Source organism: Maniola hyperantus, chromosome 28 (assembly GCF_902806685.2).
Source record: "Maniola hyperantus chromosome 28, iAphHyp1.2, whole genome shotgun sequence".
Classification (NCBI taxonomy): Eukaryota; Metazoa; Arthropoda; class Insecta; order Lepidoptera; family Nymphalidae; genus Maniola; species Maniola hyperantus.
The window spans coordinates 4,227,257-4,252,821 of record NC_048563.1 but is presented as its reverse complement, the minus strand read 5'-3'; the positions used below and the strand labels follow the sequence as shown (position 1 = coordinate 4,252,821).

Sequence of the window (25,565 nt, the reverse complement as noted above, 5' to 3'; positions counted from 1 at the left end):
GTTACTTATATTAGACATAAATTAATGTCTACTTATATTAATGACTTTATGTAAATGGTTTTATAAAAGTTTCTCAGAATAGCGAACATTTTATTATTCTTGCTGAGAGACAAATAAATTATCTTTAAAACAATGACAATATTAATCTTTTTGTTATAAAAAACCCGGTCAAGTGCGAGTCGGACTCGCACGCAAAGGGTTCTATACCATCGTACAATATATAACACTTTCACTTACCTCCCTTCACGTTGTTCTGTCTGTCTGTCAAGAAACCTATCAAGTGAGTGAAACAAAGTGATCCTATAAGAGTTCCGTTTTTCCTTTTGAGGTACGGAACCCTAAAAATAACGGAACCATTCGTGTGTGAGTCAGACACGCACTTGACCGATGTAACGACGTTTTTTCCAGGTTCGGCAGAAAAGGTGGTCTGCTCCTCAACAACGTGTTAGTCTTCGTGGCCGTCGCCTTAGAAGGGTGCTCCAAGCTGGCCAACTCAGCAGAAATGCTTATTGTTGGAAGGTAAGAACTTTCGGTCTTTATCCAGTGTGTTCTTCCCGTCCTCACCTATGGTGCTGGATACTGACAAACGGCCTTGTTCACAAACAGGGCCCTCTTTCCCACTGGGCACTCTGGGCACGTGCTCAGGGCCCACGATCGACAGGGGCCCACTAGTCGCTGCCACCAAATCACCAAACTATAAACGACCAACCGATATTTTATTACCGAAAAACCTATTTAATATTTATTTCTATAAAATCAAAGGTCAAAAGTCTCTCTCAAACATAGGACCATAGAGATTGTTAACCAGTCAAGACTGTAAGTTCTTCTTGTTTTTACCTACTCTGTCAAGATCATAGGGGCCCCGTTATTCTAATGTGCCCAGGGCCTCCAATAGGTTAAAGGCTCTGTTTTCAAAGTCACAAATTCAAAGTCGCTCAGCAAGCTATGGAGAGGGCTATGTTAGGAGTTTCCCTGGTGGATAAGATCCGGAATGAGGAGATCCGCAGGAGAATCAAGGTCACTAACATAGCCCAAACTATTTCTGCTGACCAACTCAGCACAAATGCTTATTGTTGGAAGGTAAGACCTTTCCAACCTGGTTCGTTCTTCACCCTTCTACTATCGCACCCAGAGGCGGATTAAATGTCGAGAGCGCCCAAGGCAAGCACCTAGGCGTCCCTCTAGCTAGCAAACTAGGCACATGCCGATCGGATGAGTGCGTAGCCGCTCTTGGGTGAGATCTATACAGTGCACTCTGACTTTGCTTAGACTTAAGACAAGTTAAAGCGAGACAGAGCTAAATCTCTCATATAAATCTGTCTCGTTTTTCGTCGGTACTAATCAGCGTTGCCAGACGTCCCGATTTTGGCGGGACGTCCCGATTTTTAAAGTTCAAATCAAATTTCCCGCGCGGGACAGGCTGTCCCGCTTTTCGGGGATGCTCGACCGTGCGTGCAGCGTGCTGAGGAAACGTGAGCGGGTGGCACAGACAAGCCCGACAAGAAAAAATCTGTAAGATGTCTTATTGTCTTTAAGATATCTTTATAGGAGTACTATTTTCTTGTTGGGAAGTGTGGACTGTGGACTGCCCGCCCGCCCCCGGAGCGTACCTAATGAAGATAAGCGCGCGATTTTTGCTATATATTGTCACGTAAACGTCATTTGAATTCAAATAAAAAGATAAATATTTGAAAACTTCTGATTATACCTATGCGTTTTTTAACATGTCCCGCTTTCGACGAAAGAATCCCGCTTTTTTCACTCAAAAAGTTCCAAAATCCCGACTTGGCAATTAAAAAACTGGCAACGCTGGTACTAATATAAAAATAAGTTCGTAACGCGTGGACCTAAAAATACATGATATTTTTCATTATATCCTCTACAATCTAGTCCGATGGAAACATGATTGGACAAACTTCTCTCGTTAGAAAAGTCTGAGCAAAGTCAAAGTGCGCTCTATAAATCTATAGCACGAACGATGAGCATAAGGAAGTACAGTAGAAACTCGATTATCCGGCCCTCAGTTATACGGATTCGCGATTATCCGGACTACCAACCGAAAATTGTTCGGCCAAATCCGAGTCAGACTCGCGCACCGAGGGTGCCATACTCGGGTATTTTTCCGCCATTTTGTACAATAAATAAATAAAAACCTTTTTTATTTAAATAAACTTTTACAAGTACTTTCGAATAGTCGGATGCATCTACCACTGGTTCGGAATGCCTTTCCTACCGAGAAGAACCAGCAAGAAACTCGACGGTTGCTCTTTTCAAATATTTCATATAGGTACAAGATTATGCCATGTATAAAATAGTATTTGCAGTCTTGTGCGTTGCTGGAACGAGCTGCAGGTCAAATCCACGCTCTTTTATCATTTAGATAATCTTCAATTGTGTAATATGCTTTTTTCAGGAGCATATTTTTAATAGATTTTTTAAACTTGTGCAAAGGTAAGTCCAAAATAGTTTGCGGGATTTTATTATAAAAGGTTTTATTATAAAAAACTATTAAGCATAAAAATAAATAAAAATCTGTTTTAGAATGTCCAGGAAAAGCCCTTTCATATGATATCCCACTTGGTATAGTTATCTTACTTTGAAAATTGAAAATACTATTATAGTGAACTACATAATATGCATAAAACCCGCTTTTCTTCATATCCGACAACAATTAGTCCGGTTAATCGAGAGTCCACTGTATCACGTTTCAGATTGGTGATCGGCATCAACAATGGGCTGAACGCGGGGTTGGCGCCTCTATATCTATCTGAGATATCTCCAGTTTCTATACGAGGGTCGGTGAGTATAAAACCACCTCCATTTTTAGGGTTCCGCAGCGTCTTCGCCGGCGAAGACGAGGTCCCCGAATCCTGAAGTCACCCGGTCGTGGCCTTGCGTCACGCCCCCGGGGATTTACGGACCAAAACATCAGATCAACAGCTCCTCCCATCCCAGCGTTACCCTAAGCCGTGGTCCAAGCCTCGCAGGAGGCACCCTTAGGATGGCGTTGCCCCCCGATCACTCAGAATTTTTCTTCGAGCCCTAGGGCTTACCCCCAGACGGAGCTTCGCGCTCGCCACCCCCCGGTGACGCTGTAGCGGCCAGTAGGGCCTTCGCAGCATAGTCAATCCGAAACAACGAAATAGGGTTCCGTACCTCAAAAGGAAAAACGGCAAGGTGATTACGTAAAACGTTGCAGTAGCGACAGCAACGCGACAGTTCATTTGCTGTCTCTTTTCTTCATATTATTTTGCTTCGTGGCTATTGCTGTCTCTCTCTAGCCGGACGTTTGACAGCAATGATCGCGAGATTTACGTCTGTCGCAAGCCTGTCGCGAGATACGTCATCACCCCGCGGAACCCTTATAGGATCACTTTGTTGTCTGTCTGTCAAGAAACCTACAGGGTACTTCCCGTTGACTTAGAATCATGAAATTTGGCAGGTAGGTAAAACCGTGAATTTAGGGTTAGATCACACAAAAAAAATTGTGGTCATGAACTAATAATAAGTATTTTCAATTATCTATGTGAGACAACTATATCAAGTGGGGGGTCATATAAAAGGTCTTCACCTGTACATTCTAAAACAGATTTTTATTTATTTTTATGCATCATAGTTTTTGAATTATCGTGCTAAATGTCGAAAAAATACGACTGTAGTACGGAACCCTCCGTGTGCGAGCCCGACTCGCACTTGGTCGGTTTTTTTTTTGTGGAAATAAAAAAATAAAAAATTGTTTCAGATCGGCACAGTCTACCAGCTGGTGATAACTATAACCATCCTGCTCTCTCAAGTGTTGGGCTTGGAGTCCGTGCTGGGCACCGACGTTGGTTGGCCGTGGCTGTTGTGCGTCACCGCCATCCCTGCTGTGCTGCAGTGCTGCACACTGCCGCTGTGCCCCGAGTCGCCCAAGTATCTCCTGTTAAACAAGGGTGCGGAATTGCATGCTCAAAGGGGTAAGAATAGAATAGAATAGAATAGATTTTTATTCAAGTATATTTTTACAAATTTTGACGACCTCCCTGGCGCAGTGGTGAGCGCTGAGGTCTTATTAGTGGGAGGTCCCGGGTTCGATTCCTGGCAGGGATTTGGAATTTTATAATTTCTAAATTTCTGGTCTGGTCTGGTGGGAGGCTTCGGCCGTGGCTAGTTATCACCCTACCGGCAAAGCCGTACCGCCAAGCGATATAGCGTTCCGGTACGATGCCGTGTAGAAACCATAGGGGCATGGGCTCATTAAAAACAGCTGCCATACCCGTTCCAGGTTAGCCCACTACCATCTTAGACTGCATCGTCACTTACCACCAGGTGAGATTGCTGTCAAGGGCTAACCTGTATCTGAATAATAAAATAAAAAAGTGCTTTTTTAAATCAGTAGTATAAATGCGAAAGTGTGTTTGTTTGTTGGATTGTTGATTTGATGGTTTGTTGGTTTGTCCTTCAATCACGTCGCAACAGTGCAACGGATTGACGTGATTTTTTGCATGGGTAATGGGTATAGATAAAGACCTGGAGAGTGACAAAGGCCACTTTTTATCGGAAAATCAAAGATTTCCCGCGGGATTTTTGAAAAACCTAATTCCACGCGGACGAAGTCGCGGGCATCAGCTAGTATTACAATAAAACTCAAAGCTAGCCTTATCTAATTACTACACAAATCATGCCCACGTGCAATGGTGCCAAGATCCGTGCAAAATGACGATAAAATACGATTGTACTACGGAACCCTGAGTGCGCGAGGCTGATTCGCACTTGGCCGGTTTTTAGGGTTCCGTACCTCAAAAGGAAAAACGGAACCCTTATAGGATCACTTTGTTGTCTGTCTGTCTGTCTGTCTGTCCGTCTGTCTGTCATGAAACCTACAGGGTACTTCCCGTTGACCTAAACTTATGAAATTTGGCAAGTAGGTAGATCTTATAGCTGACATTTGGGAAAAAATCTGAAAACCGCGAATTTAGGGTTAGATCACACACAAAAAATTAAATTGTGGTCATGAACTAATAATTAGTATTTTCAACTTTCCAAGTGAGTGACTATATCAAGTGGGGTATCATATGAAAGGTCTTCACCTGTACATTCTATAAAAAAAAATTACAAAAAAAATAAAAACCGACTTCGATACACAAACACTAAAAATTGAAAAATAATTTAATTTATTACCGAATATATTATGTGTACAAGAGTTAATATAGTTCCATAATAATATTTTTTGGTGCCGGTGATTCCGACGAATTGAGAACCTCCTTCTTTTTTTGAAGTCGGTTAAAAACAGATTTTTATTTATTTTTATGCATCATAGTTTTTGACTTATCGTGCAAAATGTCGAAAAAATACGACTGTAATACGGAACCCTCATTGCGCGAGCCTGACTCGCACTTGGCCGGTTTTTATATATTATAGAGATAAGAAAATGACCTTTCATTCTTTCTGTCTACCTGGTACTCGATTACGGTATAAAATGCCAGATATAGTCCGCGACAGATCGAGCTGGCAATCGGGGTATGAGGCGGGGAGACGCCCCTCACACCCGCACGTCACCCGCATGTCACCCGCATAGGGTTAGCACGGGCGCTGTGTGGGTGTGCGAGGCGTTCCCTCCCCGATTGCAATCTCGACCTGTCACGGTCTATACTCATCTATAGGTTTTTTTTTTTTTAAATTCAGATACAAGTTAGCCCTTGACTGCAATCTCACCTGGTGGTAAGTGATGATGCAGTCTAAGATGATAGCGGGCTAACCTGGAAGGGGTATGGCAGTTTTTATTAAACCCATACCCCTTTGGTTTTTTACACGGCATCGTACCATATCGCTAAATCGCTTGGCGGCACGGCTTTGCCGGTAGGATGGTAACTAGCCACGGCCGAAGCCTCCTACCAGACTGAATAGCCTATAAGCTGTGATAGCCTAGTAGTTAGGAGGTCGGGGGTTCGATCCCGAGCACGCACCTCTAACTTTTCAGAGTTATGTGCGTTCGCAGTAGGTAATTAAATACTTATCGGCTTAACGGTGAAGGAAAACATCGTGAGGAAACCTGCATACCTGAGAGTTCTCCATAATGTTTTTTTTTAATAGATATAGCAGGCGGGTCACCTGATGTTAAGTGATTACCGCCGCCCATGAACATTTGCAGCACCAGAGGAGCCGCCGATGCGTTGCCGGCCTTTTAGGAATTTGTTGGTCCGCCCCTTGAATAACCCCATGTTATAATCTAGTGGGAACACCGCCGATGGGAGTTGGTTCCACAGTTTGCACGTGCGTGGAAAGAAGGATCTGGCGCAGCGGACGGTCGAAGTGCACCAGACACCCAGATGGTGAGGGTGAAATTCCTTATGTTTTCAAAGGTGTGTGAAATCTGCCAATCCGCACTTCGCCAGCGTGGTAGACTATGGCCAAAACCCATCACACTCTGAGAGGAGAATTTCGCTCTGTAGAAAGTGTAGTCCACGCGGACGAAGTCGCGAGCATAAGCTAAGTAAGTAATCATTTATGTTTCAGCTCTCAACTGGTTGAGAGGGGATGTTGCAGTTCATGGTGAAATGGAAGAGATGCATCAGGTAGGTATCGCCTAATAAATAGTTTCTCTATACATAGTCTATATATATAAAAGGGAAAGGTGACTGACTGACTGACTGACTGACTGACTGACGCACAGCTCAAACTACTGGACGGATCGGGCTGAAATTTGGCATGCAGATTAGCTATTATGACGTAGGCATCCGCTAAGAAAGGATTTTTGAAAATTCAACTCCTAAGGGGGTGAAATAGGGTTTTGAAATTTTGTAGTCCACGCGGACGAAGTCGCGAGCATAAGCTAGTATAAAATAAAGTCGCTTCCCGCTGTCTGTATATATGAACGCTTAGATCTTTTAAACTACGCAACGGATTTTAATGCGGTTTTCACCAATAGATAGAGTGATTCAACGGAAAGGTTTATAGGTATAGTTTAATTCTCAAAAAATTAGAAATCTCTAGGGAAATTGAAATAATATGAATTAGGTCGGAAAAAATCCTCTCATTTGAGGGTTTCCGAGGCGTGCGCTGCCTAAATGGTCAAAGTTACACGAAAACAATGTATGGTGAAATTGTTTCTCTTAAAAAGTTCTACAAGAAAGTTAGCAATAGCATACATGTATCTTTTAAGATTAGCTCACAATAATCGATTTTATGTTTTTCAAAATTAAAGTATGGATTATTAATCACTCCTCACTGACGCCACATTAGTATCAACATTGCACACATGCGAAGCCGGGGCGGGTCACTAGTCTTATATGTATAAAAGGGAAAGGTGACTGACTGACTGACTGACTGATCTATCAACGCACAGCTCAAACTACTGGACGGATCGGGCTGAAATTTGGCATGCAAATAGCTATTATGACGTAGGCATCCGCTAAGAAAGGATTTTTGAAAATTCAACTCCTAAGGGGGTGAAATAGGGTTTTGAAATTTTGTAGTCCACGCGGACGAAGTCGCGAGCATAAGCTAGTAGATAATAAAATTAGAACCGAAGTAACTAGTTTTTTTTTTTTTTTTAACTTATAAAATTAGTTTTTATTTTTAAAAAGCCAATTATCCAAATAAATTCCACAAAAAAACTTATTTAACTAACATAGTTAGCCTTATCTAATTACTAGAGCTAATTTAAAATATAAGTTAAGATCCTATTTTATTGACAAACTAGCTGATCCCCGCGGCTTCGCCCGCGTAGATTTAGGTTTTTAAAGATCCCGTATAGCCTATGTCACTCAGGAATAATGTAGCTTTCTACTGGTGAAAGAATTTTTAAAATCGGTTCAGTAGTTCTAAAGATTACCCCCTACAAACAAACTTAACGACATTACCTCTTTATATAATATAGCTGATCCCCGCGGCTTCGCCCGCGTAGATTTAGGTTTTTAAAGATCCCGTATAGCCTATGTCACTCAGGAATAATGTAGCTTTCTACTGGTGAAAGAATTTTTAAAATCGGTTCAGTAGTTCTAAAGATTACCCCCTACAAACAAACTTAACGACATTACCTCTTTATATAATATAGCTGACCTGCCCCGGCTTCGCTCGGGTGGAGTTTAGAAAATTGAGGGGGAGGTTGAATTAAATTTTTCTCTCCGTAAGAACCATCCTCGAACTTCAAGAAATATTATAAAAAAAGTATTAGCGAAATCGGTTCAGCTGTTCTCGAGATTTGCGATGAGCAATACATTTAGTGATTCATTTTTATATTATAGAGCCGCGCGGATACCTTACTCATAGATCTAAACTCCCCTCCCGCACGCGCACCCCCGCCTTGGTGACGCCCACTTCGCAACGGGCCGTGCAGCAGAAATCGTAATATTTTAATTTCGCCATAACTTCAAAACCAAACGTCCAATTTTAATCATTCAAAGACCAAATATTATCTCCATAAACTGTTCTTAGTGATGAAATCATTTATTTTGATAAGGATTAATAGCATGAGTAAAATAAACGCGTTTAAATGTAGTCCAAAAAAAATTCAAGATTTTTAAATAAAAAAATGGTTGCTGTGCCTCACTCGACATAGATGGGTATAGTGTGTCGCGGACTTTTTTGTAGATATTTATAAGATCTACAATTAATTAGAACATTTTATGGTTCTATCTTTTATAGTTTAGGCAGCGTACGCAAAATAAGTAACTTTTCTGGTTGATTTTTTACACCTTGTGTCCGAAAAACCCAAATATCTTACGGAACCCTATTTTTTTCCAAAATAAATATAGCCTATGTTACTCGTGGATAATGTAGCTTTCGAATGGTGAAAGAATTTTTAAAATCGGTCCAGTAGTTTTTGAGCCTATTCAGTACAATCAAACAAACAAACAAACAAACAAACAAACAAACAAACAAACAAACAAACAAACAAACAAACAAAGTTTTCCTCTTTATAATATTAGTGTAGATTGTGACAATAGTTAAGTTAACTAGACGTAACGTGAATATTATAGTGGGTTAGGCACTCGGACTGCGCTGCCTATAAAGTGAAAAAGTTTAGAGCAAAATAAGCTCTCGCGCGTAGTGATTTTTTTTTTATTTTATTTTTTTATTTTGTTTATTTGAAAGTAATCAACAGCGTAAATACATAATTATTATTTAAAGGAGACTGCCCACCACTGGTATCGCTATAGATATAGCTGTACACCGAAATGGTGAAATTAGTAATTCCTGTTTTTAATTTTAAAAAACATTTAAAATGTTACGAAATAAAAAAACAGCCGTATAATTAGAAACTGACCGAAATAAAAGTAGTTGTTTTGTTCATTTTCCTGACATTAGCAAAACATGTAGTGACGCGAATCAAGGAATCGATAAGCTTAGGTCGATTATGATGACGTCTTGCGATTCCGATTATTACTTTCATGCATCAATCCTTATTACAATCGCAATAATTGTTGTGATTGGCTGAATTTTTGGTATTCTTGTTGCAACAATGCAAATGCATTATAGGCAACAGTAAGCACGCCTCAACCAATCAGAAGTGATTGAGATCGTTACATTGTAGCGGACATTAATTAACAAAATCGAAACAAAATCGAGCCCCTGTCGTTATTACAATAGTAATAGAATTATTATGTTATAGTCCGCGACAGGTTGAGATGGCAATCGGGGTATGAGGTGAGGGGACGCCCCGCACACCCACCCGCATTCGCACGCACCGATTAAACACGGGGGGTGGGGGCGGGTTGCGTTCCCTTCCCGATTGTCATTTCAACCTGTCGCGTAGGTACTATATTCATATTGCAATGCATTGTAGCAAATAGTGAGCGTCAACAAATAGGTGATTGCGATCGCGACATTGTAGCTGTAATTTCACCGTAATCGAGAGGTTGTCGAATGTCAAATCTAAATGGTGAATCTTCAAAAAAAAGATCGATTTTTAGATCGATTCGAATCGAAATCTGAGGAACGGATTAAAAAAAATCGAGGTCTGGAATATTTATTTCGCAAAAATAAATCTTCGATTTTTTTCGATACCTATATTTTAATTAAATAGTTCAATTGAATTAAAGGTAAAACATGCTGTAAATTGTTTAATGACATCAAATAATTACTAATCATATTCTAAAACCCTTTTTTAAAATAATATTATACCAATGTTACCCATGTGTAGTATGTTTAATATATGTACTTATTTTATTTTAGTAGTTGTTTACTATTTTTATATTGCTTCTTTTTTACTCTGTTTGCGTGAACTCAATCTAAAATAAAGAAGCAAAAACCGGAACGTAGATCGATTTTCTTGTCACAAAAATAGATTCTTTGAAAATCGATATCGGATCGATATGACATCCCTAATGTCAAATAAATTGTTTGTTTTTAATTCGTTCTCTGTGGTTGTTCAGCTAAAGCACAGAACACTATTACTGCTGTTTAATTTTTGTTTAATCACTATTTAATAATTAGACAAAGTGATCTAGGAATCTACAGACGCCTAGTTAGTTGTAGACATAGATAATACACATATTATGTTATGGAAAATCCATCATGTCGGTGTGGTAATTTGTTCCTTCCGGGACTCTCCACTGCGACTTTTGGATCTTGGAATTCACCTGCACCAGTAGGTAAGTAATAAATAAATAATTATTTGGTTTATAAGAGTGTTAGGGCAGAGTGAACTAAAGTGAGGAAGCTCTCGGCTTGATTCTGAATCGACGATATGTCAAATAATAGGTTAAGGTGACGTGAAAACGGTAAATCATGGAAAATAGGGCTACATTAGAGCTATTTGCGTGATGTCGAAGCCTCGACGTTTTATTAGAAGTAACCTAACTGTCGTGAAATGTGGTTAGAACACCTTTTGAGAACATTACGGAGAACTCAAGCGTACAGGTTTCCTCACGATGTTTTCCTTCACCGTTAAAGAAAGTGATATTTAATTGCTTAAAACGCACATAACTAACAGTTGAGTTGTGTCTTTGTTTGTGTTTATTGTGTGAGTCGTTGTATCTTATCATTATTCACTAATTAACTGATTAAAAACAATTAACTGATCAAAGAAGAATTGCAAATGCTTTTGAAATTATCTAATATTGTAAATATATGATTTGACAGATTTCACATGAACATGTCATTTGCATGGAGTGTTTTGGTTCATCACAAAAAGCTCTCCGAGCCGGGCTAGCACCTGCTGCTTTATTTGGACACAGAGTGCGAGTGGCATATCTCTACGTCCTCGCACAGCCTTCAGACTCTGAGGAAAGAAATATTATTCTGCGTTGGATTTCTGCACACTTGGTATGTATAATAATGAAAAGTACTACTTACCCATTAGACAGCCTATACAGATGAAGTGGCATATGCAGATATGTTACCCGCTTAAATACCTGTATTTTACCAGTACCTATACTATGTACATTCAATCTGTACTGTATGAACTATTATCTGTACATGTTGCAATTTATTATCTGTACATATAGTTATGTATTCTGTGTGTGTTATTTCGATTTGTAACTAGTAATTACTTAATCATCATCATGATCAACCCATCACCGGCTCGCTACAGAGCATGGGTCTCCTTACAGAGTGAGAAGGGCCATAGTCTCCCATGCTGGCCAAGTGGATTGATTGGCAACACATCTTTCAGGACAGTATAGTGAATGCATGCAGGTTTCCTCACGATGTTTTCCTTCACCTTTAAAGAAAGTGATATTTAATTGCTTAAAACACACATAACTTACACAAGTTAGAGGTGTGTATACCTATCTTATCATCATTCAATTCACTTAATTAACTGATTAAAAGCAATGTTTAACATATAGTTATGTATTCTGTATAGGTGACGCCTCGCTGTGGCATGACGCCGCGTGCATCGCTGCGGGCTTAGGTGTTCCACGTGAGCGCGACGCCTTCTACACGTCACGGCTACGTGTATATATGTGTGCTACCAATGCCAGAGCGCAGCTAGCGGATACCCATAGTATGCGACAGGTCAAGATGGCAATCGGGGTATGAGGCTGGGGACGCTCCGCACAGCCGCACGTCACCCCGTTTGTCATCTTGACCTGTCGCGTTCTATAGAATGCTGCCGCATCGTTGCCGACGTAGGACGAAAGCGTCAAGCTTGTGCCACCTGAGTAGGTACGACAGTAGTGCGACAGGTGGGGTTTGAACCGGCGACCCTTCGGATTTCAGTCCACACCTTTAACTGTTGAGCTATTGAGGCTTCTATAATATAGATTTCTTTAGAAATATATTTAATAAAGCGAAATATTTCAGTAAAACGTAAGTTAGCAGCGAATTAACAGTTTCGAAAATTCTAATTTCGGAGGTCGTTCTTCACCATATTTCTGCGGAATCCGGAGGTTTAGAATTTTTTTAAATGTGTTATTAAATGTAATAAAACTATCCTACAAATTAAGCTCTATTTTATTAGTGGACAACTTATTTGGTAGCGATACTGAGTCCCATAGTCACTTGGGCAATGACCTTTAAATCTAGGTATAACAGAAGGCCAAAAGAGATTACTTAAAATTATAATTAAACTATTTTAACAGAATAGAGTTAGAATAAATGTAGGTATATACATTATACAATAATAAAATAAAATTACAACAGTGTGTGTATGATTGTATGTGTGTGTGTATGCGTGTGTGAGTGTGTGCTTATGAGTATGTGTGAGCGTGTGTGCATGTGTGTGTGTGTGTAAATGGGTGATACGGCATAAACTAGCCTGCGCGCACGCGGTATTTCTATCGGTTCGAGGCCTCATTCGATTTTTTCAAATTCGAGTTTTTCTCGATAATAATAATAAATACACTTTATTTGCACAACCACAAGAAGGATTACATTAAAGAATAAAAAACACAGACAGAAGGAAGATACAAAAGGCGGCCATATCGCTAATTAGCGATCTCTACCAGGCAACCTTAAATATTGGAAAGTATAAGGAAAATTAGACTGCAGGTGGTGTGTAATATACTAATAAACATACATTCAAATAACTGATACATACTAATACATAAACCACTAATACATGTATTAAATAATATGTATAATACCAATATACTAATAAAATAGACTAATATATACTCTATTCGTACTTAAGGAGAAACAAATATGATTGTCGTCTTCAATTTGTAAGATAATGATTCTTCACTGCAGTTTTAAAGGAGTCTAGTGACTTTGATTTCCGTATGGTCAATGGTAGTGCATTCCAAAATAAATAAATATGCCATTTTAAATATGCCATTATATTAGTTGTAAATATGCCATTTTTGACTCTAATATTTTTTTATATTTATAAATCGATTGTAATACCACGTCAAAATCATTTCGCTTCGGGAAAACAACCATTACAATTTCAGCGTGTATAGTCAAATGCCCAATTCCTTCTCCATCAGGAAGCAGAAAAGAATAAAGTGAGCAAGAAAGTGACCCTGAGGGAACTGTTCGGCAACCGCTCCCTCAGACAGCCACTACTGATCGCCATGGTGGTGATGGTAGCGCAGCAGCTCTCCGGCATCAATGCCGTCATCTTCTTCTCCACGGACATCTTCAAGTCTGCCAACCTGAGCGAGAGCCAGAGCCAGTACGCTACTTTAGGTAAGAAACTCAGAACAAGGACTGAAAATGAAAATGAAAATGAAAATCTTTTTTATTCGTATAAACTTATACAAGTGCTTACGAATAGTCGGATGCATCTACCACTGGTTCGGAATGCCTTTCCTGCCGAGAAGAACCAGCAAGAAACTCGGCGGTTGCTCTTTTCAAATCTACACTAATATTATAAAGAGGAAAACTTTGTTTGTTTGTTTGTTTGTTTGTTTGTTTGTTTGTTTGTACTGAATAGGCTCAAAAACTACTGGACCGATTTTAAAAATTCTTTCACCATTCGAAAGCTAGATTATCCACGAGTATAACGAGTCCACATAGGCTATATTTTATTTTGGAAAAAAATAGGGTTCCGTAAGATATTTGGGTTTTTCGGACACAAGGTGTAAAAAATCAACCAGAAAAGTTACTTATTTTGCGTACGCTGCCTAAACTATAAAAGATAGAACCATAAAATGTTCTAATTAATTGTAGATCTTATAAATATCTACAAAAAAGTCCGCGACACACTATACCCATCTATGTCGAGTGAGGCACAGCAACCATTTTTTTATTTAAAAATCTTGAATTTTTTTTGGACTACATTTAAACGCGTTTATTTTACTCATGCTATTAATCCTTATCAAAATAAATGATTTCATCACTAAGAACAGTTTATGGAGATAATATTTGGTCTTTGAATGATTAAAATTGGACGTTTGGTTTTGAAGTTATGGCGAAATTAAAATATTACGATTTCTGCTGCACGGCCCGTTGTCTACACTAATATTATAAAGAGGAAAACTTTGTTTGTTTGTTTGTTTGTTTGTTTGTTTGTACTGAATAGGCTCAAAAACTACTGGACCGATTTTAAAAATTCTTTCACCATTCGAAAGCTACATTATCCACGAGTAACATAGGCTATATTTTATTTTGGAAAAAAATAGGGTTCCGTAAGATATTTGGGTTTTTCGGACACAAGGTGTAAAAAATCAACCAGAAAAGTTACTTATTTTGCGTACGCTGCCTAAACTATAAAAGATAGAACCATAAAATGTTCTAATTAATTGTAGATCTTATAAATATCTACAAAAAAGTCCGCGACACACTATACCCATCTATGTCGAGTGAGGCACAGCAACCATTTTTTTATTTAAAAATCTTAAATTTTTTTGGACTACATTTAAACGCGTTTATTTTACTCATGCTATTAATCCTTATCAAAATAAATGATTTCATCACTAAGAACAGTTTATGGAGATAATATTTGGTCTTTGAATGATTAAAATTGGACGTTTGGTTTTGAAGTTATGGCGAAATTAATATTATATAAAGAGGTAATGTCGTTAAGTTTGTTTGTAGGGGGTAATCTTTGGAACTACTGAACCGATTTTAAGAATTCTTTCACCAGTAGAAAGCTACATTATTCCTGAGTGACATAGGCTATACGGGATCTTTAAAAACCTAAATCTACGCGGGCGAAGCCGCGGGGACCAGCTATATTATATAAAGAGGTAATGTCGTTAAGTTTGTTTGTAGGGGGTAACCTTTAGAACTACTGAACCGATTTTAAAAATTCTTTCACCAGTAGAAAGCTACATTATTCCTGAGTGACATAGGCTATACGGGATCTTTAAAAACCTAAATCTACGCGGGCGAAGCCGCGGGGATCAGCTAGTATTTGATATAGGTACAAAATTATGCCATGTATAAAATAGTATTTGCAGTGTTGTGCGTTGCTGGAACGAGCTGCAGGTCAAATCCACGCTCTTTTATCATTTAGATAATCTTCAATTGTGTAATATGCTTTTTTCAGGGGCAAATTTTTAATAGATTTTTTAAACTTGTGCAAAGGTAAGTCCAAAATAGTTTGCGGGATTTTATTATAAAAGGTAATACCAATACCTACCCACAAATGACTTTTGGACTTTCCTGAGGCGGAAGGCAGGAGCTGCAAGTTTGTCTCTATTAGAAGTAGCCCTATTGTGACACTAAGGGCCGGTTGTTTCAACAAATTTTGACGGACACGTAACCTTTAAATATGGCGCTAACGAACGTAAGAAAAGAAAAAGCGTTGATTCAGCATCTATTAGCGCTAACGTTCGTTAAAAAGTTACGTTTACGTTAACCAGTGCTGGCGCCATTGGTGATCGTCAAATCAGTTCGTAACTTCATACTTCTTACAAACGGAATATTTTATTTACAAATTATAATGGAATCAATTGAATTAAATGCTTTTAATGGCAGTTTTTTTGAAGATGAAAGAGAATTTTTAAAAAAGAAAAAGTGTTTAAAATGCGAAGTAGCAATATCAATAACTATATAATTTAATATAAAATGAAATAAAAAAGGATACGGAAAAGTAAGTAAATTTTTAGGGCTAGTTTCGTAACCAGAATAACAATGACGAACAGTTTTTTGTATAATGAAGCAACGCTCTTAAATTAACAGATGTTAAAATTCGTCTACGTCTGTTAAATTTTAACGAACGTATCTTACGAAGACCAATGGTTTGAAACAACCGGCCCTTACTGTTAGAGCGAGATAGCTAAATGCATTTAAGCTCTTATTAAAACGTGACAAAATGATTATGTTTTGTCCTTATCACCATGGCCACTTTTTGTTGTTTGCCAAAATGTATTTGTACATGAGATTTTGGCAAACAACGTGAAGCGAGGTTATGTTGACTCAAGTATTGTAAATAAATAATTGATTAGTTTTGTTGTTTATTGTTTTTGAAGTTATTGTGCAATGGTGGGTTGCAGTATACTAGGCTACAATAGCCGAAGCGAACGTAAAATAGACGGAATAACATTTCACAAGAAATTACTTGTGAAGGTCTGTGCTTAAGTACCTCTGCTTGAGCGAGAGGGACTGAGGGGGCCACGCTAGTTGCATATCTGAACATATCTGTGTTAAGAAAAAAGCAAGGCTAGAACCCTGAGCCTTAACGCCAATTTAAAAACATATGGCTAAAACCCAGAGCCGTAACATCAATTAAAAACTTTTATAGAAGAAACTATACGAGCATGAGAAGTGAAGAAAAAAATTTAAAAGTATAGAAATTTCCATGCAACATTTTTATGCCCAAGACCATAAAAAGCAAACCTAGATTTGCACCACGAAAAAAAATTAAAAGGTGTTCATGAACAATAATTAATTAATATTTTCAACTGTCAATGTAAGAGTACTATACCAAGTGGGGTATCATTTATGAAAGGGCTAATTCCCCTGTTATATCTAAAACAGATTTTTATTTATTTTTATGCTACTTAAATAGTTTTTGATTTATCGTACAAAATGACGAAAAAATACGACTGTGCGACTGTGGTACCTCGGTGCGCGAGTCTGACTCGCACTTGGCCGGTTTTTGAAGAGTTTTTGAGATTATAGTAGGGAGAATGGCAATTTTTCGCATTATCGTGAACTAGATGGCGCTAGTAGTAGTATATAACACGCTACCAATTTAGAACAACGAACCGGTATATAGTTTGGTTAACTGATATTGCCCAACCAAGTAATTAGGACTCAGTATATCGCTATCAAAGGGTAGTCCTCCTACTCCTTTAATTTTAAGTATTTTTTGGAAAGTGGTGCACCTATCGTACCACTTCAAGAATTTAAGACCGGCGGGGTCATGTCACTCATGGCGGGGCATCGATAATAATTAATCGATATAAATGTCAAGATATGCCCAAGCCAGTGTTTCCATATTATATGTAAATCGAGTATTACCATGTTGAAGGATTAAAATTACGGTGTTTCTAGATTAAATTATGGTGGATTATCTAAAAGAATACCGTGTAAAATTTCCGTGTCATTTTTAAAATAAAAAGTCACGAATTTGTTTTTTAATCAATTATTCTGAATCTGACTCTCCTAGCATAGCAATATCTTTTTCATATACGGATTTATTCATATTAATATTTTGTTAAATCTTATTAATTTTACATTTCACTCCTTCCTAATTGCTTGAATAAGGACGAAAATAGATTGCTGAGATTTGATGCTTAAACCGAGAGCAAGAGAAATGTTGCCATTACGAAATATGCTAAGGTGACTGAGATTCGTACTCGTATTAATGAATTTTAGATGAATTTTTAACGTGATTTTTACCTTGACCGTAGATTAGGACTGAATTACGCTGCATCTACGGTAATTACCGTGTACATGGAAACACTGGGCCCCAAGCTAACAAAGTTTATCACGGTTTAGGAAGTCCAAATAAATCAGCGCCACCTCTTTGCACATCGTTGATCGTACCACTTCAAGAATGCTCAGTGAGGAAAATGTACGAAAACAAACTACGAGACTCGCAGTTCGTCCCGCATGTCCCGCGCTTACCCGGTGACGTGCGGGTGTGCGGGGCATCCCCCCGCCTCATACTCCGATAGCCATCTTGAGTCTAGACCTATCGCATACTGTAATAATATGCATTTCTATTTCCGCTACAACAAACTATAAAAAATTCAAAATGGCGCTACATGGCGTAAAAAAAATTTAATTAAAATAGTCAGGTTCATCAATTAAACATAGTTTTTGATTTTATCGTGCAAAATGTCGAAAAAATACGACTTTAGTAATATGGTTAATGAGGAAGTTTCAGGGCAACGTTCGATAAAATTTTCATAGATGGCGCTAAATAACCCCGCCAGTAAAGATGAAAAATAATACCTATATGATCTATGCTTTAATGTTTAGTGCCCGGTTTCTGAGTACTTTTATCGACGGTTTATCTATTCAATAGCGCTTAACTCGAGACAGTGCGTTTCTGAACAACGCAATGGGACATAAACTCCGTTTAAACTTAACTGGCCAGTGCGCCGTTTATCTCACACGGATAAACGCCGAGAACGTCCATAAAGTTATTTGACGTTTCATCTGTCAGTAAGTAGTTCATGGTTTGCGTATTTTTAGATTAAAAAGTATTTTAATATTAAGTTGTTCGTTACTTTGCAAAACAGTGTTTAGCCACTTATTTAGCATAGAAAAAAATACTATTATTAATTAAACTAATGTTGGTGGCAAAATAAAATAATAATATGCATTTCAAACTTTTTTCCTATAACAGACCCATCTAGTGACAGAAAAATGAACTGGTTATCGGTTTCATAGTTTTTGTTGTATTCAGAAACGCATGAACAGTTAAACGACGTTTATCTTATACACAACTTTATTGAATTAACAGCTAATGAGAAGATAACTGACGAGTTCAGAAACCGGGCATAGGTCGTGTCAATGACTGATGAAGAGTAAGAGTAGTGTGCACTGCAGTTTTCCTTATGTTTCTTCCCCACAAAATGTGTGAACTATAATTGAAGTAATTAAATAATTTCGCATCCGATTAAAATTTAAAAAATTAAAGCATAGATCATATAGATATAGGTATTCTTTTTCATCTTTAGTGGTGGGGTTATTTAGCGCTATCTATGAACATTTTATCGAACGTTGCCCTGAAACTGCCTCATTGAAAATTAATTTATCATATCACATATAGATGGCGCTGTTATTATAATCTTGCAGTGTTGCACATAAAAATGTTAAAATATTATCTTGTTTGATATTTCTGTTCCAGGCATGGGCGCAATGAATGTTGTAATGACTGTCATCTCGCTACTGCTGGTGGAGGTCGCGGGTCGGAAGACGCTACTGCTGGCCGGCTTCAGCGGCATGACTCTATGCTCTATTGGACTGTGTGTGGCCAACTTATACGTGGTAAGTACTAGTTTCTGTTCCAGGCATGGGCGCAATAAATGTCGTAATGACGTTAAACGAAAATAACGTTCGATTGAATTGTTTTTCCTAAAAAAGCTCTAAAAAAGTCCGCGATAGCATATATCTATCTTTTACGATAGGCTTACAATAACCATTTTTATGATTTTGAAATGTGGTCTAAAACAAAGCTTTACTTTCGAAGGTGTTTTTACTATTATAGTATTAATCCTTATCAAAATAAAATTGTTCGTCATCTCAAGTGTTTAATTTAGACCAAAATACCCTTTGTATCATTTCATTTAGAATAACATCTTAGGAGATATCACAAAATTAAAATAATGGCGATGGCCGCGGCAGTCCGGCAGGGACAGGAGTGTAGAAGGCGGGTAGAGAGGCGCGAGGGGCGCAACCGATCAACGTGATTTTTTGCGTGGATATAGTTAAAGACTTGGAGAGTGACATAGGCTACTTTTACATCGGAAAATCAAAGAGTACCCACGGAATTTTTAAACACCTAAATCTACGCGAACGAAGTCGCGGGTATCGGCTAGTGTTAGATATTTGACAGAACGTCGATTGAAGGCCAAGCCGGAGGTCAGGCACTCTCGTTCACTCTTCTATTTTGGCGTAGGCACAGATAATTCAACTCCTAGAGTACGCATATACAAGGTATTACATGAAAACAAAATCGTAAAATGTTGGCGGGGGACAACCCACCAACCTCGCGGTTATATGGGCCGAAACGCGGGAGGGCGCCCGTTCGGTACTTGCTCGGTGGCTCTTTCCCGGGGCGCCTTCTTGACTTCCTACAAATTCTTTCTTTCCTGTCCTTGTCCCTGATTGGTCTTTCTCCCCTTTCTGGGGCAGACGTACACAACACGCAGATCCCCGCGTGCCCCGCGGTCCGGATCCTTCCTCAAGCACCCACTGGTCCACGATCACGGTCCGAGCTGTTCCGCCTCTTATGCCAGTGATGCGCGAACTCCCGTAGCTTGCCGAAGTTTTCCGCCGAAGCAACGAGGTCCTGGTAATAAACCGGACCGGCCGGTCCAGCAGGGCGCACCGGAAGTCCTCGTACAGCGCACACTCCCACAAGACGTGGTGGAGGTCCTCCTCCGCCAGTCCGCACAAGCATGCACAGTGCACGAGACACGTGGCGGGGGACAGGGGAGAATGCTTTGTTGTGATTGGTGGACTTAAAAGTCACGTAATCAAAACAATGTGCGGAATGAGGGCACCGAACGGGCGTGGGCCGACTTTTATGCTAAGCAAGTGCCTAAGCTTTTTTTTATCTTTTCAGACGAAATACGTATGGGTGTCGTATCTATGCATTGCGCTGGTGATTCTCTTCGTCGTGATGTTCGCGGTGGGCCCGGGTTCCATTCCGTGGTTCCTGGTCACTGGTGAGTTGATATATAGACCGTACAAAATGACTTCTCACCCGCCATTTTAAATGAGATGATTCAGATTCAGATTTATTTAAGCTAAATATAAGTACATGAGACCCTGTCAGGGTATTGGAAAACAGTTTTAGGTACAATAAAATGGTAAATATTAAAGATACAATAAGAGTAGGATTAAAATTATTAAATCTTTACTTATCATTACTAGATATTAAATATTATTCATTTGCATGCTTATCTAAATATATAAAAGCGAAATACCACTCACTCACTCACTGACTGACTAATCACGAAATCTCAGAAACTATAAAGCCTACAAACTTGAAATTTGGAAGGTAGGTTCTTTCTAGGACGTTGGTGTTAGCTATGAAACGATTTTGAAAAATTCCCCCCCTAAGGGTGTGAAAGAGGGGGTCGAAGGTTGTATGAAAGTCCTATGTTTTTGGAGTTAGAGACTTGAAAATCGACATTTAGGTTATTAGCTTTAAATAATAAAAATCTGTATAATTCAATTTGGGAAATTCCCCCTTTAAGGGTGGTAAAATAGGGGGCAATGTTTTTATAGAAAAGTTTTAACAATTGTTATTTTTACTTGAAATTTGAAATGTAGGCTATTTTTAGGGGGTAGGTATAAGATAAGAAAGGATCTAACTAAATTCCCCCCCTAAGGGAGTAAAATGGAGGTGGAAGGTTTCTATGAAAATCCTAAGTTTTTGAAGTTAGAGATATGAAAATTGGCATTTAGGTATTCTGGGTTCCGTGTCTTAAGGTGAGACTGAGTGAGTAGGTAAGTGAGGCCTTTCGCAGCGGGAAAATTTCAGATCTCATGTGAAAACAGTACGCGGACGTAGTCGCGGGCATCTGCTAGTAATATGTATATGTAAGCACTTTGCCGGTTTTGTTTCAGAGCTGTTCAACCAGGCGGCGCGGCCGGCGGCGTCCGCTGTGGCGGTCACCGTCAACTGGACGGCGAACTTTATTGTCGGACTTAGCTTTCTACCACTCACTGTGAGTATTTTATTTATCTAAATATATAAAAGGAAAAGGTGACTGACTGACTGACTGATCTATCAGCGCACAGCTCAAACTACTGGACGGATCGGGCTGAAATTTGGCATGCAGATAGCTATTATGAAGTAGGCATCCGCTAAGAAAGGATTTTTGAAAATTTAACCCCTAAGGGGGGAAATAGGGGGTTGAAATTCGTGTAGTCCACGCGGACGAAGTCGCGAGCATAAGCTTATAAAATTATTCTATTTAACCGACTTCCAAAAAAGGAGGTTGTTCTCAACTCAGCCCGTTTTTAGGGTTCCGTACCTCAAAAGGAAAAACGGAACCCTTATAGGATCACTTTGTTGTTTGTCTGTCTGTCTGTCTGTCAAGAAACCTACAGGGTACTTCCCGTTGACCTAGAATCATGAAATTTGACTTTAGGGAAAAAATCTGAAAATCGTGAATTTAGGGTTAGATCACACAAATTAAATTAAATTGTGGTCATGAACTATTAATTAGTATTTTCAATATTTGAAGTAATATAACTATATCAAGTGGGGTATCATATGAAAGGTCTTCACCTGTACATTCTAAAACAGATTTTTATATATTTTTATGCATCATAGTTTTTGAATTATCGTGCAAAATGTGAAAAAAATACGACTGTAGTACGGAACCCTCAGTCTACGTGCCTGACTCGCACTTGGCCGGTTTTTTTAATGTATGTACCTAATAAAATAGGTACATAGATTTTTTCGAGGTTTCTGGACCGATTTGCAAATATTTTTTTTTAAATCATTTCAGCTCATACTCGGGGCGAACACGTTCATAATATTTGCCATCCTGGAGTTCCTCTTCATCGTGTTCATCGCGCTCAGGGTGCCCGAGACGAAGAACAGGAGCATCGAAGAGATCACCGCCATGTTCAGGCAACAGATGTAACGAACCGTCAACATTTGAAACACCCTTCCAGCAGTGGCGTGCAGCTCATAGAGGCATTAATGCACTGCTTACCCCAGTTGTAATAGCACAATGCATATTTTTAGGGTTCCGTACCTCAAAAGTCATAACATCATTGTACGTAAATCTTTTGTACTAGCCAGTTGTTAACGTTTATGCTATGTGTCCTTTAGTTATAAATCCTTTTGTATGTAAATACTTGTGTATGTGTAAATGTTGTTGGTTAGTCAAATAAAAAAAAAAAAAAGGAAAAACGGAACCCTTATAGGATCACTTTGTTGTCTGTCTGTCAAGAAACCTACAGGGTACTTCCCGTTGACCTAGAATCATGAAATTTGGCAAGTAGCAAATTTGGGGAAAAATCTAAAAATCGTGAATTCGTGGTTACATCGCACAAAAAAATTAAATTGTGGTCAAGAACTAAATATTGTTAGTTTATGACCACAATTTAATTTTTTTGAATTAGTATTTTCAATTTTCAAAGTAAGATATTAAATGGGGTATCATATAAAAGGGCTTCACATGTGCATTCTAAAACAGATTTTTATTTATTTTTATCCATCGTAGTATTTGAATTATCGTGCAAAATGTCGAAAAAATACGACTGTAGTACGGAACCCTCGATGCGCGAGCCTGACTTGCACTTGGCCGGTTTTAGTTTTAATAATATTTTTAAATGTTAGAAGATTCTTAAAACCTCAAAGAAGACTGCAAGTAGGCAGTAGAAAGAATACTCTAAAAATTTAATTTATTGTAGTAATCCATAATTCCATACTTAATATTATAAATGCGAAAGTGTGTCTGTCTGTCTGTCTGCTAGCTTTTCACGGCCCAACCGTTCAACCGATTTTGATGAAATTTGGTACAAAGTTAGCTTACATCCCGGGGAAGGACATAGGCTACTTTTTATCCCGGAAAGTTGAAGAGTTCCCACGGGATTTCAAAAGACCTAAAACCTCGCGGACAAAGTCGCGGGCATCATCTAGTTAAGTATAATATACTTCAGCTTATTTTGTACTAACAAGATGATGCCCGCGACTTCGTCCAATTTAGGTTTTTTTAAATCCCGTGGGAACTTTTTAATTTTCCGGGATAAAAAGCGGCCTATGTCCTTCCCCGGGATATAAGCTAACTCTGTACCAAATTTCATCAAAATCGGTTGAACGGTTGGGCCGTGAAAAGCTAACAGACAGACAGACAGACAGACACACTTTCGCATTTATAATATTAGTATCTAGGATTGTAGATTTTAATTTCGTAGAATACCATCATACGATCGCGAAGTCAAATATTTACTTAACTTAAATAGTTTTCGAAAACGAAATTACAGTGCCACCAACTTATCTGGTCTATCGGTTGATGATGATAATGATGATGAAACTATGTAAGTTTGTTTGTACTATGAAGTACGACAGACGACGACAACAGACGACCTCCCTGGCGCAGTGGTAAGCGCTGTGGTCTTATTAGTGGGAGGTCCCGGGTTCGATTCCTGGCAGGGATTTGGAATTTTATAATTTCTAAATATCTGGTCTGGTCTGGTGGGAGGCTTCGGCCGTGGCTAGTTACCACCCTACCGGCAAAGCCGTGCCGCCAAGCGATTTAGCGTTCCGGTACGATGCCGTGTAGAAAACAAAGGGGCATGGGTATAATAAAAAAACTGCCATACTCCTTCCAGGTTAACTTGTATCTGAATAAAATAAAATTAAAAAAAAGTAATCTCTGGAACTACTGCACCGATTTTGAAAATTCTTTCAGCAATAGAGAGCTACGTTATTCCCGAGCGACATAGAATTACTATTCTCAGTGAAAATACAATTGTAGGGTAGATATTAATTAAGCATTTATAATATTACATAAAAAAAATGTTGTAAGAATATTTTGTTGAGAAATATTTTTTAATAAAATTCATACGTAACTGAGTGTTTTGTTTGTTTTTTTTTTTTTAAAGAATATTAGCAATATTAAATGACTAATATTCCCCTTTCCTCTCCAATTAAGCGTCAGGCTTGTGCTAGTAGTACGACAATAGTGCAACGGGCGGGATTTGAACCGTCGACCTTTCGGTTTTCAGTCCACTCCTATACCGGTTGAGCTATTGAGGCTCTGTATTTTATTTTTGACTAGCTTATGCTCGCGACTTCGTCCGCGTGTACTACAAAATTTCAAACCCCTATTTCAGCCCCTTAGGAGTTGAATTTTCAAAAATCCTTTCTTAGCGGATGCCTACGTCATAATAGCTATCTGCATGCCAAGTTTCAGCTCGATCCGTCCGGCGCGTTTGGAACCCTCGTAGCTTTAGTTTTAAGTTTGCGTAATTATCACCACTATATCTTAGAAATCCAACATCTGACCATCAAAAAGCGTTATTAATTACCTATTTTGAATAAATCATTTGACTTTGACTTTAGTATCTAAGCGAGAGATTGAGAATGCAATACGGGGTTTGAGGCGGTGGGACGCCCTACGCCCGCACGTCACCCGCGCTCGCCCGCATCGGGTTAGCGTAGGGGGTGTGCGGGGCCGAGTCGGGAGGCGCACCTTCGTGTTCCTGGTGCGCCTCAGACGGTGTGTAGGGATTTTATTGGTCCCCTGAGGTGGGTCCTTAGCAGGCGCCGCTGGCTGGGTTGCGCGAACGTGTCTGGCCCCGTCGCCCAGCCACCAGGCGATGCGTGGAACATCGTGGGGTTTTAGTCGGTAAGAGTCCGACATAACCTCCGTACCTCCCCGGGTGCGGTGGCATCCATGAGGATTTGCCCACGGAAAAAAAAAAAAAGGGGGGTGTGTGGGGCCATAGACATAAGATCTGCTTAGGCTTTCGGCGTCCATAAATTACGTGAGGTGTTGTTTAGGGTTCCGTACCTCAAAAGGAAAAACGGAACTTATAGGATCACTTTGTTGTCTGTCTGTCAGTCTGTCAAGAAACCTACAGGGTAGATCTTATAGCTGACA

General features: G+C 39.0%; 2 protein-coding genes and 1 long non-coding RNA gene across 3 annotated transcripts in view; 2 read left to right on the top strand and 1 right to left on the bottom strand.

The window, feature by feature from the left end:
* LOC117995069 (solute carrier family 2, facilitated glucose transporter member 1-like) overlaps positions 1-23,591 on the top strand; it is a 31,305-nt gene extending 7,714 nt beyond the window's left edge. The window contains exons 4-12 of the mRNA XM_034983064.2: positions 409-519; positions 2,712-2,799; positions 3,743-3,956; positions 6,496-6,554; positions 13,353-13,554; positions 19,118-19,257; positions 20,558-20,660; positions 21,568-21,668; positions 22,458-23,591. Of these exons, the coding sequence (XP_034838955.1) occupies positions 409-519; positions 2,712-2,799; positions 3,743-3,956; positions 6,496-6,554; positions 13,353-13,554; positions 19,118-19,257; positions 20,558-20,660; positions 21,568-21,668; positions 22,458-22,595 (1,156 nt within the window). The 3' untranslated portion in view covers positions 22,596-23,591. The remainder of the gene's footprint in view (positions 1-408; positions 520-2,711; positions 2,800-3,742; positions 3,957-6,495; positions 6,555-13,352; positions 13,555-19,117; positions 19,258-20,557; positions 20,661-21,567; positions 21,669-22,457) is intronic.
* On the top strand, positions 10,244-12,428 carry LOC138404438 (uncharacterized). The gene is made up of 3 exons (XR_011238376.1): positions 10,244-10,574; positions 11,065-11,247; positions 11,789-12,428. It is a non-coding gene; the product is annotated as an uncharacterized lncRNA (long non-coding RNA).
* pn (exopolyphosphatase prune) overlaps positions 13,443-25,565 on the bottom strand; it is a 39,042-nt gene continuing 26,919 nt past the window's right edge. Inside the window, exon 9 of the mRNA XM_069508281.1 lies at positions 13,443-13,575. The gene's annotated coding sequence lies outside the window, so the exon portion shown is untranslated. The remainder of the gene's footprint in view (positions 13,576-25,565) is intronic.